Raw genomic sequence first — 17,675 nt, 5'->3', positions numbered from 1 at the left:
GGAATTAGGGGAAAGTTATTATTATAGTCAAACAGATGAATGAATGGCAGAAGACGAGAGCAGTTATAAGCGGCTACTGCACTCCTTGGACTAGTATCACCACTGGATCACACTCCATCTCTCGACTCGACTTCCTTTGAGGATTCTTATGAAAGTTTATATTCAGTTCCTCTACAAGGATTTGTCGGGCCCTCCAAAATTTCATTGAAATCCAACAGATAGAAATCTGGTAATTATTATTTCTTCTTTCCATACAAATTGTATGGAAAAAAGTAGAGGACAGATCGAGGCCAGATTTTCAATCTGTCTTCTTCTATTTGTTGGATGTGTTTAGATAATTCATTACGTGACCAAATGAAGGATTTGAATTGCATTTTTAAATGCATATACGCGTAATGAAAGATATCAGTGGTCCGTTAGCTAAGTGGGTTAGAGCGTCGTGCTAATACTGCGTAGGTCGTGGGTTCGATCCCCATGTGGGACATTTTTTGCGGTGTTTTTTAACTTATTATTTATTTTTTTTTTTCAACATGACTGAGTTAGTCAGTGTTAGGCAAGAGATGTATGCTTTCCCTCCAGGAAACTCGATAAACCGGAATTTCCGGGAGATAAAAAAACAACAGCAAACAGACCGAAAAATACACGCAGGTACAGACATAATACACCGATTCCTAATAGCCTTACTTACTCGGGCTCTTCACACGCACCTAACTCCTATACATTCAATGCACATTAAGTTTGTTTGTGAAAGTGATTGTTTTTTGTTTTCAGTTTTCTAAATATATCAATCATAAATTATTACTGTTTGCTTGTTTTCGGTTTGCACTCGATGACGGCCACGCAGGATCAGAGGAATTTACAACATAAAGAGAATACAAAATCATCATATTTAACAGCCACGCAGACTAGAGCAATGGCCAACTCAAACGCCTGCACTACCATATCTTCGAGTTTCATCATTCGGCTGAGGCGAACAAAGCAGAAACGGGAAATACGTGCCATATTTCAATTGTTATGGAAATCCAAGAGAAAATAAGTAAAGTACATTGCGAAAATGTTGACTGTATATACAGTTCGAGGTATCTATTTGCTTATTAAATCACAGATGATCCGTGACACGCGAAAATAATTTCTTTAATACATTATTAGTTATTTAATTAGTAATTAATTAGTAACACGGTAATTAGCTATTTACTTTTCACTTATATTAATTGTAGAAAAAGAAAAATTAATTTAAGAAATAAAAATAGAACGAACCTGAAATGTAACGCACTGAGGAGAGTTCGAGTAGGTTTTCCACTGTGCGGTCGCATGTTTTCAGGCTCCTGTTCAATGAATAGTTTAAAGGATTATGCTCAACATCTTGTCGAGTTTCTGATATCCAGCGAATCAGTTTCTGGTGTGCTTTTTCCTGAGGCAAGTTGTACTCACTAAATGAACAGGTAAACAACTTTATTCTCAATTTAAAAACTTGAATGCATATCTTATTTTGTTCAGCCAAGCATATAGCCAGCGGAATGCTTTCCAGCACAAGGTCACGTTGACCAGTATTTTAGAGATCACCTAAATTAGGTCAACCGGCAGGTGGTCTGTATACTTTGTCTCACTGCAGCTGACATCGGCTACCCGCTGTGGCACTTAAAGAAGGGAAAGTCATGCTAACGCTAAATATAACTGAACACAAACACTCCTCACATAGTAGGAAGTGCTTTTATTGCCTAGCAGTTGAACACTTTAAAAATAAGGAACTTGAGAAACTAAATAGAATTTGCAGTAATTTTTCTAATAAATTAAAAAAAAAAAAAACAAATAATAATAATAATAAAATAAAATAATAATAAATAAACAAAAATAATAAAAATTGCAGAAGCCTTCCACCCCAACTGTAGTGCTACCTTAAACATTTGTTCTTTGCCAATTCTCCCTCCTTTTAATAATCATCATCATGCCTGGTCGCGCAAGCCAACAAACTTGTGATTCCTGCGGCAAAAATATTAAAGTCTTTTTGATCTGTAATGGCCCCTGCAAAAGAACCCTAGGGGAGTGCTGTTCTGGAAGTTCTGCGATTCCAAAGATAAGTTCCACGCCTCGATCTAGATACTACTGCAGCCAATGCAAAAGCGGCATTTCAAGTGCTGGAAAAAACAACGCAGAGAGAGACAGCACTACAACTGACCAAAATCACACTATGAGCAATATGTCGTCAGAAGATTTTTTACACACCTGTCAGGCCTGCCTGAAGAAGGTAAAACACGTAATAATCTGCAATGGCGACTGCAGCCGATCCCTATGCGGCAATTGCTCAGGACGGTCACTAATTTCTAAAATGACAAAGGTAGCTAAAGAGCGTTACTTTTGTGCCCGATGCCAGTGCAAACCTGCCCCGAGGGTCGCCACAGAAGCTAACATGCTGCCAGAGCAGAATGACGACCCCAAAGACTCTACATCACTGAATACAGATGCTAACACCGTACAGTCACTAGATGGATCTATAACAGAACAAATTCATTCACTGCGCCTAAACCTGGAGGCAATAATGGCAGAACAGAGCAATCAAATCACTACCATTGTCAGAGGAGAAATCATAGAAGTATGGTCCCGAATGGAGCATGTTCTGGTAAATCTTCATGTAGAACATGAGAGAACGAAGGCTAAGCTAGAAGCTTACCTTGAAGGAAGGGGGAAAGAAATGCCACAGCGCCCCCTATCCTATACCCAAGCGCTGAGGACAACTCCAGATACAACCGCAAGCATCAAACTACCATCAACAAAGAAGAAAACACTACTCAGCACGCCACATCTGGTCATAATAAAGCCAGTGGAAAACTCGACAATAGACAGTAGCGAAGCAGTAAAAACTACCGTTGTCCAGAAACTGGCCAAGGACTTCAAAACCACAAGAATAAAGTCCATCCGAAAAACAAGAAATGTTGGAGTAATCATTGAAACAACAACCAAGCAAGAGGCTCACTCTATCATCACCAATCCAACAGTCAGTACCCTAGGTCTTACAGCAGAAATCCCTAAAAAGAGAGGCCCATCCATATGTATATTTGATGTGGGCAAGGATATCACTCCAGATAACATCACAGATGAACTCTTCAACAGAAACTTCCAAGAATTAACTGACATAAGTAATGCCAAGGAACACATCAAACCAAAATATCACACTAGCTCCAAGTCTCCCCAGCTATACAATTGGGTGGTGGAGCTTTCTCCACAGGCATGGAACATGCTCAAACTACAGGACAGAGTCTTTATGGGTTGGAGCAGTCACCGCTTCAAGGAGCACGTGCCTGTTCCAAAGTGCTTCCGATGCTGCCATTTTGGGCACACCACCCACACATGCATGCAAACCGTGTCTACCTGTGGGCACTGTGCCCAAAAAGGGCATGACTATAATTCTTGCCCAAACAGATCTACAGATGCAGTTTGTGCAAACTGCAAAGCAGCAAAGCTCGATGCAGCACATTCTCTCAGGGACAGTAAGTGCCCTGTTTATCTAAAAGCTAAGAGGAACCAACAAATAAAGACCGATTATGGCAGCACGCCCTAAATCATTCAACAGCAATATCATAAAGTTTATCCAACTAAACGCCCAGCGAGCCCGTGCAGTAAGTGCCCAGATTAGAATCAGAGCCGAAGAGGAAAATGCTGACATATTAATTCTACAGGAGCCATATACCCATTCAAAACAAGTCAGGGGATACCCCCTGACTTTCAAAATCATACATACAGATGAAGATACGCCCTGGGCTGCCATAGCTGTCCGTAACCCTAACATCATGGTTACAAGAATTTCCTCCCTATGCACTGCATGGGCGGCGTGTGCCCATGTAATTTGCCCGTTGGGAGCCTTCTACCTCATCTCCCTCTACTGCAGACCTGGCCAAGATATCACTCCAACAATAAATTATCTACGTACAGTCCTTGCTACACTTCCCAACAGCAAGATTATCCTTGGGGCAGATGTAAATTGCCGCTCTCCTACCTGGTACAGCCTGACCACTGATCGCTCTGGGTGCCACAATGGGCAGCTTCTTGAAGATTTCCTGGCCACTTCTCCCTTCCTGGTTCTGAACAAGCCCAATAACCTGCCTACCTATTCCAGCACTCTGTGGGAATCCACAATAGATATCTCCATAGCTACACGATCCATTTCCAGCAAAATTTCTGGGTGGCAGGTCAATGAGGCCTGGACCACCTCAGATCACAGAGCTATTACATTTCAACTTGCAAGATCCATTGATCCAACTCCACCACCTCACTACAATATTAGTCGCTATGCCATTAACAAGGCCAATTGGGAAATCTTTTGTTCCACGCTGCAGACCATGATCCAGGACTACAACTCTTCTGATCTTCCAGCACTGGACCCCAACCAACATCAAAAGCTCACAACAGAAATCATCATCCAGGCCTGCAATCAATCAATTAGAAAGAAAAGACCAATGCCTAATGCCGTCCCATGGTGGTCCCCAGAGCTGGAGCACCTTCGCCGAATTGTACACTCCAAAAGAAAAGCCTTTCAGAGAGCTCGTACCTCTTGGCCCCCAAATGAGGTCAACACCCTCCGTGAAGAATATCGAAGAGTCAGAAACGACTACACCTCCCTTATAAGGCAGTGTAAAAGATCATCTTGGGAACGACTCGTCAAAACGACTGGCAATACTGAACCCTGGGGGGTGGTGTACCGCATCACCACCAACAAGCTCCCGAGGGGCGAAGTTATCCAATCCACTCTCACACCAAACGGCACTATGACTACATCGTGGGAGCAGTCTGTGGCCAATATTCTGGACACGCTTTTTGGTACAGATACTGATCCTCTGACAGTACAACAGCAAGAAATATGCCAGGCAAACAACATCTACTTCAACAATGCTGTAGAAGACCAATTTACCACAGATGAACTGCAGCAGGCTCTTACCAAAATGAAAGAGAGGAAATGTCCCGGACCAGATCTCATTGAACCCGAAGTCCTTAAAAAGACCGCCCAAATTAACATCCAGTTTCTACTCGACCTCTTCAATAAGTGCTTGTCCCATGGATCTTTCCCAGAAGAATGGAAAAACGCCAATGTAAAACTGATCATAAAAAATCCGTCTAAACCACTCCAACAACCAGAGTCATACCGACCCATTGCCCTTTTATCCATGGTCAGTAAACTGTTTGAACGACTACTCCTAGTACGGCTCCAAGACCATTACACCAAAGCTGGGCTCCAGTCCAACTTCCAGTTTGGATTTCGACCGGGGCGTTGCACAGAAGACGCACTGCAAAGGATCATCTCTGCAGTCTCAACTTCTACCTCCAAATACTACCTACTAATAGCAATAGATTTCGCAGGAGCATTTGACAGGCTCTGGTGGGCAAGTATCCTTCGCAGACTTAGGCAAGCAAATATACCATTAAATTTATACAAATGCATCGAAAACTACTTATCAAATAGGAAAATTACAATCTCCTCAACGTACCGAAGAATTACCAGGTCAATCTACAGAGGTTGCCCCCAGGGTTCAGTCCTTGGTCCTTTTTTGTGGAACATTGTCCTGGATGAGCTCCTTGGACTGGACCTAGGTCCTGTAGGTATACAAGCCTTTGCTGATGATGTGACCATTTCGATTGAGGCTGACAGCAGAGCTTCTCTGGAAGCCAGAGGAAACCAGGCACTTCAAATCCTTCAGAACTGGGCAGCCCTACACAAACTAAGACTCTCACCCCAAAAGACACAATCCATTCTCCTGAAGGGATCACTGCAGCCTACTAGAAACCCCACTATCAAACTTCTAGGCCAAACCGTCAAGCTAGTTTCTACGTTAAAACTACTGGGAATAATACTTGACCCTAAGCTCACTTTCTCTCCGCATCTTGCACACCTCCACGCGAAAGTGAGAAACTACACTGCTCTCATCGCACGGGTGAGTCGTCGCGATTGGGGATTGAACCGACGCACCCTTAAGATTCTGTACAAATCAATCTTTCTTCCCTTCATAACGTATGGATCAGGGGTCTGGTTTCGCAGGGCAACTCTTTACCACAACAAACGTAAACTGGGAACCATCCAGCGCACCATCCTTCTTACTATTACAAGGGCATGCTGCACAGTTAGCAACCCAGCCCTTCAGGTTCTTGCGGGCGTCCTTCCGCTTGATCTGGAGGTTATTCGAAGGGGCCTCCACTACTGTCTATCCAGGGGTATACCAGCAACTATCCTTGGACACTCCATCAATAACCTGAATGAAATCAGGCAGGAAAAGAAAAAAATTGCCATCCTACTACTTCAGACCTGGCAGGACAGATGGACTGCTACCGACAAGGGCCCAATCACCAAGAAATTTATACCTTATGTGAATGCCGTATTTCCTAAATCTCCAACTTGGTTTTCTCCTGGTCTTCATACCACCTACCTCATCACTGGACACGGATCAATAAACCATAAATTAACATCCATGGGAATCATTGACAACCCCTACTGTGCATGTGGTGAAATAGAAGACTGGAACCATCTAGTATATACTTGCCAACACTATGAGGACCTCCGCAGCATCCTGTTTACTCGTATACAAGATAACCCTCAAGGAAATGAACACTTATTCATCACAGAAGAAAACTACTACTATGAGTTTACCAAGTTTGCACAAGCCCTCTTCACAAGACGGAGCACCCTATTGTCAACACAAAATAGGAACAACCCAAACATCTGATCCTAACCCAACTGGCCAACTGATCTTAACCTGGATAGGATCAGCTGGCGTATGGACCACCTCATTCCTCAGTGGCAACTTGCACACGGCTCTCTTGATGTCTTATTTATCGTCCTTCCCGGGTTCCCCTTTCAACTGATGGCGCTTATTGCTCCATTGATAACCTGGAGGATACCTTCGCCTACATCCTCCATATTTCTAGCTATACCCTCCTTTCTTGCGTACACTCTGTACTTCCCCAACTCTACCTTTTTTTTTTTTTTTTTTGTCTCCGTCCAGGAAGCTCTGGCGACCCTGGCGGAGACAAGCCAGAGAATAATGGGCAGACTGGCTACCTCCTAGTGGTGTGTGCGGGCAACGTGGAGTCCCACTAGGGGCCCTGCGGCCAAATGCCAGGACACACAACAGAACCTAACGCAATATGTCATATACAACACACAACACTTTTCTGGCATTTACAGTAGTACTGTATTCCTTCACAGCGAACATATGGCGCAGATGTGGGAAACCACAGGTGGCGCCTGACCCTAATACTATGCACACTATGCTGCATTACATAACTTGTTATTAGCACTGACAGAACGAGTCCAATCAGAGCTATATTAACCGACTAGAGGAAACCATCCCATCATTGTAAAAAATTATAGGCTCTCGCTAAAAACAGAATCAAATGGAAATAAAACATATGAAAAGAAACTATTTAAATTAGTTTCATTAGAATGGGACGGGAGTTTATTTTAACAACTGTAAAAATTATTACTTTTCAGTTTGAGTGATTTTTTTTTAAATTGTGCGTTTCTTATAGTAGTTTTTTTTTACCCACCACCTGGTGTTTTCCTTTTCTTTTCTTTTCTTTTTTTTTTGATTAAGCGATAATCAACTCATCTTTATAAAGTAGGATACAGGCAGTAAATGTGATACATCTCTACAAATCAAAATTGGATTCTGTCACTGGATATCGATGACTTCAGGAGTTTCCGTCTTAATACCCAGCGCATGGGTAGCACAGTTGGTGAAACAGACCCTAGTTAGATTCCCGTCGATGGCGGAAGGAATTTTTATGGATCTTTTTTAAAGCGTGACAGAGTTAGTCGGTCTCAGTAGAGGGTAGAATAGTTTTTTCGCCGTGAAACTCGGGTTTTTCATCCAGCAAACAGAAAACAGACCTCAGAATGCAATTTAAGGATAGCATACACGGAGCAACATGACCTTAGTTGGCGATGCTCCTAAAAACCAATTATAACAACAACATCTTAGTAACCAGTGGCCTTTATACGGACAATCAAGAGTGTGATTGGAACAGTGAGGGATTGCTCGCACGCGACATCACAGTTTTGAATGCGGGTCAGTTAAAAACCAGTCACGCTCTTGTGCGCACTCTTTCCTGCGGTTTTGATTTAAACCTGTGCCGTTTAAGAGCGTGGCTACCAAACTGCAGTGAACTCCTGCGTGCAGGACTGGAGTGGAGACTCCAACTTTCGTTCAAGAACGTGCGTGTAAATGCAAAAATTGTCTTTTGGGCCACTCTCTTGAGTGGCTTGTAGAGCGATCCAGTTTCGAAAAGTTCTCATGACACTCCAGAGTTTTGAAGAAGAGTAGTCGCTGCTGTGTGTGGTTATACTTCTGTGTCCAATGTATTCCGATTCGTGACAGAGTATTCATCATCAAGTTAGCAGCCTGGAGTGTGCAGTGAAACTGAATTCATGTTAAGAAGAAGAAAATCGTTGCCAAGCAATCGCATATGCTGATTCAAAAAAGAAAGAAATAAAAAAGAAAAAAGAATAACCGCTGAAGAATGTCTCATAGCCACCTTACGATTTCAAGCAACAGGACATTATACGAAGAATTAAAGTTCTGTTCATACACAGGAATGCCTACAGCGTATTCTAATTTCAGAAATAATCAAACCACCCTTTGAAGTTGTAAAGGAGGAGTATTCCGATGTAAGTAAAGGATTCATTTAATTTTTACCAAGATATTTTGTTGAGGTACGAAGCGGGATTATTATACGTTGATTATTCTTTTTGTGTACATACTAAGTTTAGCATTTTTTCCAGTTGCCTACAAAAGAAGGGTGGACAGATGTGGCGAAGTTGTTCAACGGGAGGTGGCAGTTTAAAAAATGTCTTTGACGGCAAACACATACAAATTGTACCACCGTCAAATTCAGGAGCGGCCCTCACAATTTCAGCCAATCTCTTTCGCGCGGGTAAAGATTGTCCGTATAAAGGTCCAGTTTCGTGCAATGAACGCGCTCCAACCAATCTTAAGTATTGAATTGGGATTTTCCGTGTAAAGGCTGCTGAGAAAGATTTAATCACATCCATAGCGCTTCAAGCAGGGTTCAGAACCATGTGGTATCGATTTTTTGGAATGAAGAAAGTGAAAAACTTGGAATTTCATTCAAAAAATTGATTTAAGCGATTTGGTAGGATTGCCTGTCTTGCTTGGCAGGTTATATAAAATAACCTGTGTGTGGAGAATTTAACAGGCATTTACTGTACAAGATTGGAATGTTTCACGCCAGCTTGATTCATTGTCTTCGAGTGTTCTCTGAAGCAAAATATTCGCTGGTCACAATCCTTGGCCGGAAAACAAATTCTTTCAAAATTACTGTACAGTATATTCATTATTAAGTAACGCACGTTGGTTCAATATGATTGCTTAAAAAATCGCGAATTCTAAGAGGTGGTGGCAAGGATTATCCATCTATTTGGCACAAGGCGCCCTTGGACTAGAGTTCCAATCCATTGCCTTTATATTAAAAATATATTATCAAATTCGGAAAGAGGAATTAGCTTTTCAGTTTAATTTCTGGCGGAAAGGCAATGCGTATAGAGTGGCCTGTTAGCTCAGTTGGTTAGAGCGTCGTGCTAATAACACGAAGGTCGTGGGTTCGATCCCCATACAGGCCAATTCGTGCTTCGCATCTCACTTTTCTTGAAATAAATCTTGATGCTTTCTTTTCCAGTTTAATTTAGTGTGGATTTCAGATTAATTTATTTCTTTGGTTATTTCCAACGAAATTTATTAATTAAACTGAAATCGAGTTTAGACTTAACACACTTGTGTTATGCGTGTTTTAATAAAACCTTCGAAATTAATGGATACCCTATAACAAATACTCATAAATTTGTATACGCCTAAATAATTCTTCAATTTCTTTCACACACGAAAGTAACGTTAGACTGGGACTCAGAAAAAGTTTGGAACTGCTGCAATAACCAATCCAGTCCAACATGACCGTAATTGAGTATTACTGATTTTTACTTTTTCAGGTGTTGGACGGTGTGCAACACCTTGATGTGTTTTCCAAACGCGCCATAGATGACATATCAAGTACGGCCGAATCCCAACCAAACAGTTCCCTCAAGATCATTGAGGGATCCATTGAATTGAACTGGATTTCAGAGGGAGAACCGCTTTTTTAACAACACCACAATGAATTTTTTCTTCACTCTCTTTATATCTTAAGAAAGGTATTTCGAACTGCGTTTTGAATTAATTCCAGAATCTTGTCCATTGGTTTGTCTATTATCACTGAGCAAAGAGTCCAATGAGATAGAGAGACTGATGGTAATAGAACTATTTTAATAGACCAGATAGAAACCTGGCTTATAAGGAGCTCTGAAATGCTTTAAACTTCGCCTCCCCTCAATGAAGTGAAAACACACAAAAGAAACGATTTAAATGATTTCAGTGGCGAAACTACTAAACCACCAGGTCCGTCACTCTAAGGGAGCGAAGGACTGAGGAGTGGCAGGACAGTTGACTTTCATTGGTCCTTAAAGAATACAAGAAGGCCTTCATGAATCAACCAGTACATCTCAGAATTTGTAGTTTTGCTTCTGAATGATTCCTGGTTTATTTTAGAAACTTTTTATAAATTATTACTTAGGAATTTTAGTGAGTTCTCGTGTTATTTTTATCATGCTTTTTTTTTTACTCAACAACTGTTGTTTTTTTGTTAATTTACAGATAAGAACGCAGTGATCAACTTACTTTTGTGAAGTAGGGCATCGGCACGTAGAATGTGATACAAATCAATTGCAATTTTAATTGGTCCATTGATGTGAAATGCTTCACAAATTTCAGATTCCACGCGACGTTTCCTCTCATGCAGGAAAAGGCACCCCTCGACGATTTATGAGCTGATGGATGCTGCTTTCAACTCGAGACCTAATCTATCACCATTATGTTGACAATATTTATCAAATTCATAAAGTTAAATTGAATGAGTGTAGCTTCATTTATGCATTTATATTTTATTACTATTAAGAAAGTTTGTCACCATCAGAAGTGCTTTGCTTTTATCTTTTCGAAGAGATGTATTGTAAACACCTGTTAGAACAATGTTCATCCAAACGGCAAATTCTTTTAACTGGTTCCTTATCCCTATACCTGCCGGATAATTGGGTTTAGATATATATAAGCAGTATTTTATTTTAAAAAGAAGTAATTTATAAAAGAAAGCAAACAAACAAATTAGTCTACTCACTTATTCCCCCCAAATGCTGTATCATAGTGGATCGCAATTATTAGGGACTATGCTGATGTGCCCTGGTGGTGTGCCCTGGTGGGTAGCACAGTTGGTATTATCATCGTCCTCCCCACACCGGGTGGAAAAGACCCCAGTTCGAAGCCCATAAATGAGGCGAGAAAGTTTTATGGGTCTTTTTCACAATGTGGCTGAGTTATTCGTTCTCAGGCGAGTATATCATGGTGTTTTCTCCCGGAAACTTGGGGTTTTCGTCCAGCGAACAGCAAATCGACCATAGAACACACGCAATTTATAGACATAGTAGATATGATGAAATATGGCTTAAGTTGCTGATGGATTTAAAAGCCAACAACAATAGCATGGTGGGGCAATATTATACCAATGCATGTCGTGGTAAATGGTGAAGTGCCTCCACAATATCAGATCGATTCACTAAATAGCAAACTCGATTTGCTCAGAGCTATGCGCAGAAAAGGTCTATGCTCGAAATGTACAATGACATTAGTTATTCTTAAATATTAGTATTCCAACACTAAATGATGCAAGGAACAAAATCCTCTGCCGAAAAAAAAAGAATAATTCTCTGTCACTTAAAAGTGTGACAGAGACTTACCTATTTTCTTCTTAATCCGCCCCTGGCTCTGTGGTTCGGATTGTTCGTTATTCTTGTAGGTAAACTAACAATCTGTGCGAGGTCATCAGTAGTTGCAAAAGCTTCAGCATCTGACCAGATGGATCCCTGTAGAAAACTGAAGCCAGCTGGGGCTTTACACATTATAATCACCTCAATCGATTAGGATTGATTATATATCTAAATTTCAATATCTAAATTGAAAGTAAAACAGAAACATAGAACCCCTTATCGCCGTTTTACTTTCAATTTGGTGGTTCACTCCAATCGAAGTCACTTAGATTTCATTCTAGGTGTTGCATTGTAAGAAATTCCATTCTGTTCTTACAATTCAACAGCTTTTCGGTTTCTCTCTTAACTACCCTCCTGATGAGCTCATTTGATCGTCATGCTGGGTTTCCAGTACGCAGCACCGCGTGTGGGAATAATGACTGTGACCTCCATCTTCCTCACGGGCATCATCCGTACAGCGGTTTTTGAGGGAAAACACAGGCCCCTAAGGTAAGAGGCTGGATGAACAACACAACCAACACAACGCCACACTACTACCTCACTAACCTACACCTACATAAATCTGGCCTTTACAGAGTTTTGTATTCATCACATTGCCTGTCGTATCCCCATTACAATTAACTCTGTACGCTTTATGTTCTAAACAGTTCCAGAACTACAGCCCATAAATTCAAATTACAAGGGTTGAGCTTTAGATTACATTTTAGAAAGTTTTCTTTTAGCCAGCGAGTCGTTGATTGATGGAACGGATTGCCCTCGCAGGTTGTTAAGGCTGGCGGTTTGAATAAATCGAAAGGTCAACTGGATAGTCACCTGTGTGAGTAGGGATGTATATAATTTGTGTTTTCTTATCTACTTGGTTGGGTTTTTTTTTCCAGTGCAACAAAAGATCCTGCTTTCTTGCACTATATGTCGAATAGTATTATTATTACAATGAGTGAATATAAAATATTTAAAAAACTCGAAGAGAAATTTAAATTAAAAATTCAATATTAAATGAAATACATTTAGGCAACCCAAGTCCTTAAGACACAGTTCTTTCACAATTTTTTTTAACATATTTTTAATTAATTGTGGAGTCATCGATACAATTCATTATCGATTTGAAATTTCCATTGTACATTCGTCTTAAACTCAATTATTGCAACACTAAAGTAGTCTTCACTGTTCAAAACTTTCTGTCCATTATTATAACGAATGGGAAACTTTTAACAATCCACTGATTATGACCCTTTCTGATGACTTTATAATAAGAACAGATTGTTGAGTGGACAACTCCATTAGCTAGTTCCTGCATCAGAAAAATTGGCGCATGTTTTAGCTGGTTGGATTAGACATTCGACTACACCAAAACAACTTCGGATCTTCAACTTTAAAGCATCACCCCTCTACGAGATGTCTCCAGTGAGGTGTGGCTTCTTATCCAAGAGGAACTTCACCGTGCGAAGTGGATAAACAAATCAAATATTCTCGGATGAAATTTACCACTGCTTTCAGGTCGGTTAGTTTGGAAACAGCAAAAATTGCAACGTAATATTGCAACCATCCATCCGTCCACCCGAGGATATTTATTCAACTGTGAGATGATTGTTAACTCCCCGATGAATAAAACCGATTTTAAAATAATTTAAATTAATTATTTATATTCATTAGTATTAGTTAGACAGATAGTTAAATATTAAGAAATACTTAAAAATTAGTAATTAAAATTAAACGTTTAATATATAAAATTATATTTATCTATTATGATAGAACCTTTTCCCTAATATAGTAATATTAGTTCGTAAGTACGCTTTTTCTTTTCTTTTCTTTTTTGTTTAGGAAGTATAAATGTGGTGGGCGATGGACGTGTTGGATTCCAACTGAGCAGCACACTGCTGTGCGGATGATGGCCGTTAGGAGGATGCAGGGAACGTTCATCATTCCCACACGGGGTGCTGCGTAGTGGAAACCCAACGTGTCCATCACAGGAGCTCATCGGGGGGAGGTAGTTAAGGCTAGAAATAGAAAAACTGTTTCGTTGTAAGAACAGGATGGAGGGTGGGCTTGTTCGAGACGGACGAACTGGATCCCGACGATGGGGTGGGGGCACCAGACCGGCAGACGTTTGCCCGTTAGGTGGGGGAGGTATGCGGTGCACTCATCTGTTTGTGCTGGTGTCCTTCCGTAAGGGCAGTCCCGTCTAGGGAACCAGTTCATTAATTACGGATTGTTTTCTCCCTTTAGACATCGGTAGATTGACGGATTTCCAAACTGACTTTTCGAATGAAGATCCCTTCGTCCAGGATGCTTGCTTGACTTGGAGATGGACATCTCAGGAATCCGTTGAAGTGATGCTGAAAGGAAGCCAATGACGGACTGCTGCTGTTGATTGTATTATTGAGTATTTATATACCATTGATTCCCTGTACTTGCAATTCGGAATGTAAATTTCTTGTTGCTAATAAAAATATATTTTTTTATTAAAAAATTGGCGTTTTCTATAATTTCTAAAGGAGAATGATCTTCCTTCAAACTGATATACACACTGCCATCCTCGCGCTGGAAACGAGGGTGTAATTAATTAACAGAAACTTACTATTGATGAACAGCGAATCACACATTCAGTACTTTCCACCAAGATTAAAGAACTTGTTGCGATGCGTAGCAAGGTGTTTCGCTGATATTACTGTAATGAGCGTAGCCGGAATAAAACTGGATATCCACTTTGAAATTTTAATTAGGTTAAATTATGTTAAGGGGTAACAGACATGCGCGTTATCCGATGATATTGGTCAAAGTTATGCTTGACCACATCTCAAGATTTATTTGTTGCCGAAGTGCTGAGTTTGGTAAGCTGTTTTGAGGGTAGCGATGTTTTTAAAGAACAGGAAGCTAATTCTGGAGGAAACAATGTCGAATCTTTTTGGGGATGTTGTCAGAGTAGTCAACTATAGATGAGTTCTTAGTCTTTAACGGGGTCTACAGTGATGTATCAGAAGTGTTTCCAATTTAATGAATGAATGGAATTCCTAGTTAGGATAACTACTGCTGATATAAGAGGGCTAAGGGAAACGTGTTGTTGCCTGGAAATTGAGCAATGAATTTCATTGTGGTATTTACAATGTATTTAGGAAGGATAGGGAAGAGAGAGAGAAGGAGTGATGGGGTGATGGGGTCAAGCTTCTCATTAAAAACTTTCGTACATTCAAAAGTTACGCATCCAGCATAGGATCTATGTTGGTTGCCCAAGTGTGGTGTGAGTTATTGGAAGCAAAGGAATAATGAAAGTGGAAATAATATGCAGAATGTGAAAAGTATGATGAGAATTTTCACATGGATTGGACAAGCAAATGCGAATGTCTTATTATGGGTGACTTCAGCTTATCCATTACTGATTGAAGCACCTGGGAGGGTAACACACCATTTGGAAATAAAATATTTAAATAAAGTAGATGGTTGTCATAAAAGTTATTGCAATAGCGTCATTTCTATACGTAGTCAACCAAATAAAACTTACATACACCCATAGACAGTAATCAAATGCTAGGAGGTTCAACACAACTATAAAAATTAATACGATATCAATATTGGGTAAAATAAAATGTACAGCGATCAAGTCAATAATTATTTATAGAGGTTAAGATAGATTACGTTCAACATAATACTCTAAATGCATTCAACATCTGTCCAAAAAGAGTACGGGAATACCGGAAAGATGCTGCAGGAAGAGGAGAAGGTCGTTGTTATTTGGTTTTTAGGAGCATAAGCAACTAAGGCCAAAATCCTCTATGGATATAAAATCGTAATCTCTGTGGACAGTGGGAAGACAATCGACAAACAGAAGGCCAGTGACATAGGCAGTGACGCATAAGATAACGTGGAGGACTCGTGAAAGGAAAAAGTACCAGAAATTAACAAAGTGGCTTGTAAACGTTAATGAGGTGATGGCGTGGTTAGAAAGTCAGAATGATAGTGAACATCTTCATTTATTGCATCTGCCCACTATTAAGAATTATTAAAGGAAAAACCGTTGTCATCAGTTCTGGCAAACTAATTTACAACTTCAGAACGGATGTGTAAAATGTAATAACAGTACTGTGTATTACTAGATTGAAAATGTAAATTAGTAAATAGGTTAAAAGGAAAGTTTTGATAAGTTTGGAATGAAAATAATTATTGTAATGACAAAATTTATGGCTGTTGAAAGAGAAAGACACTAGTTAAATATTTAACGACAGAGAGAGAGAGATGTTGTTGTTGTTGGCTTAGGGATTTATTAGGCCCATCGAGAACTATGGCCATAGTGCGCCAGAGAGAGGGAGAGAGAGAAAATAGAAGTGAGCGAGTAGAAATATTGGGAAGCCTTCTGAAGGAAGAAGCAAAGAGCAGCAGAGAACAAGACAGCAATAGATTTAAAAAAAAAGCTTCTGAGAAGGGAAGAAGAATATTATTTATGAGGAATTATTATTATTAAATTGAACATAAAATGAATTGGCATCCAGTTTTTGTCTGAACGCATACTGACCATAAAGAACGTACTCTGAGTGTGGTAGACGTGGCCGGTTAGCTCAGTTGGTTAGAGCGTCGTGCTAATAACGCGAAGGTCGTGGGTTCGATACCCATACTGGCCAGTAGAACTATCTCTTTTTATTTTTATTAAGTTACTAGATATGGCAGAAATACTGTTGATTCAAAGTATCGATACATAAGTGAAAGACATTCATTGGGTAAAATAACGTCCACTCACACCACACGTGAATGATTTGATCTTAGGGGATTTTTTCGATCTACCCATAGGTCGAGAGGGAACTGTAAGTTATGAGTTTTATATTAAGAGATATAATAAAAACTTTATTACTAAAAAGACAATAATTACTGATGGGATCCAGAAAAAAGAAATAAATTCATCGAATACTGATGAATTAATGGTGAAAAGGCATTTGATGTGGTCACTCTCAAGTTGTTTTGGACTTCGGAATCTCTCAGCCAAGATTTTGTTTTCAATTTCGTGAATTTTATTTTTGAAAACGGCTGTCCACAGTGGGCAGCGTTTGTAAAGAGGGAAAGCTTCTACTCGAAGTCATTATCCACAGAAAATCGCCGAAGCTTATGGAATTCTAATGCAGATATACGTCGCTTACTTTTCTCTTTACATCGGGTCAGTCTTGAAATTCAATCGCTACACATAAGTAGCAAAATCGGTGTTGGTGTGTTAGAAGGCGAGACATTTGGACGACGTTCTGACCAGAATCCGTTATTTAATTCTTTATTTAAGGAATGTAATTTGTTATTTTGCAAGATCATATGTAGAACAGTCATCGTCCAGCTCTAGTTAATTTGCCTTACATTCCCATAAAGGAATGATTTATTTCGAATCACATTTTTTTTCTAATTTCCTCTAAAGTAAATGTATTTTACAAATGACAAACAATTACGCTACTATGAAAAACTGGTCAAACTTACACCTCAAACACCCTCCAACACCTCAAAATTTAAATTTTTATATTTCGGAATTCAGTCAGTGTAGTATGCTAATTGTGGTACTAAACTTCTTTGTCCACTCTTCTTTTGCCTACAAAAGAAGAGTGGACAGATGTGGCGAAGGGGTTCAACGGGAGGTGGCAGTTTAAAAAATGTGGAGGTGTCGTGGATGGCAAACAGATACGAATTGTACCACCGTCAAATTCAGGAGCGGCCCTCACTATTTCAGCCAATCTCTTGCGCGGGGTTAAAGATTGTCCGTATAAAAGTCCAGTTTTGTGCAATGAACGCGCTCAAACCAATTTTAAGCGTGGGATTGGGATTTTCTGTGTAAAGGCTGCTGAGAAAGATTTAATCACAT

General features: G+C 40.0%; 1 protein-coding gene and 2 non-coding genes across 3 annotated transcripts in view; 2 read left to right on the top strand and 1 right to left on the bottom strand.

Annotated features, from left to right (window-relative positions):
- xit (ALG6/ALG8 family glucosyltransferase xit) overlaps window positions 1–1,002 on the bottom strand; it is a 104,592-nt gene extending 103,590 nt beyond the window's left edge. The window contains exon 1 of the mRNA XM_090369983.1: window positions 861–1,002. Coding sequence (XP_090226109.1) covers window positions 861–1,002 — 142 coding nt within the window. The remainder of the gene's footprint in view (window positions 1–860) is intronic.
- An 8,546-nt stretch (window positions 1,003–9,548) lies between these two features.
- Window positions 9,549–9,622, top strand: TRNAI-AAU (transfer RNA isoleucine (anticodon AAU)). The gene has a single exon. It is a non-coding gene; the product is annotated as a tRNA-Ile (tRNA).
- Window positions 9,623–16,390: 6,768 nt separating this feature from the next.
- Window positions 16,391–16,464, top strand: TRNAI-AAU (transfer RNA isoleucine (anticodon AAU)). Its single transcript has one exon. It is a non-coding gene; the product is annotated as a tRNA-Ile (tRNA).
- The last annotated feature ends 1,211 nt before the right edge of the window (window positions 16,465–17,675 follow it).

This window comes from Mastigoproctus giganteus, chromosome 3 (genome assembly GCF_048544385.1).
Source record: "Mastigoproctus giganteus isolate SK-2022 chromosome 3, ASM4854438v1, whole genome shotgun sequence".
NCBI lineage: Eukaryota > Metazoa > Arthropoda > Arachnida > Uropygi > Thelyphonidae > Mastigoproctus > Mastigoproctus giganteus.
Note: the sequence above shows the minus strand (reverse complement) of the source record. Positions and strands in the feature narration are given on the sequence as shown.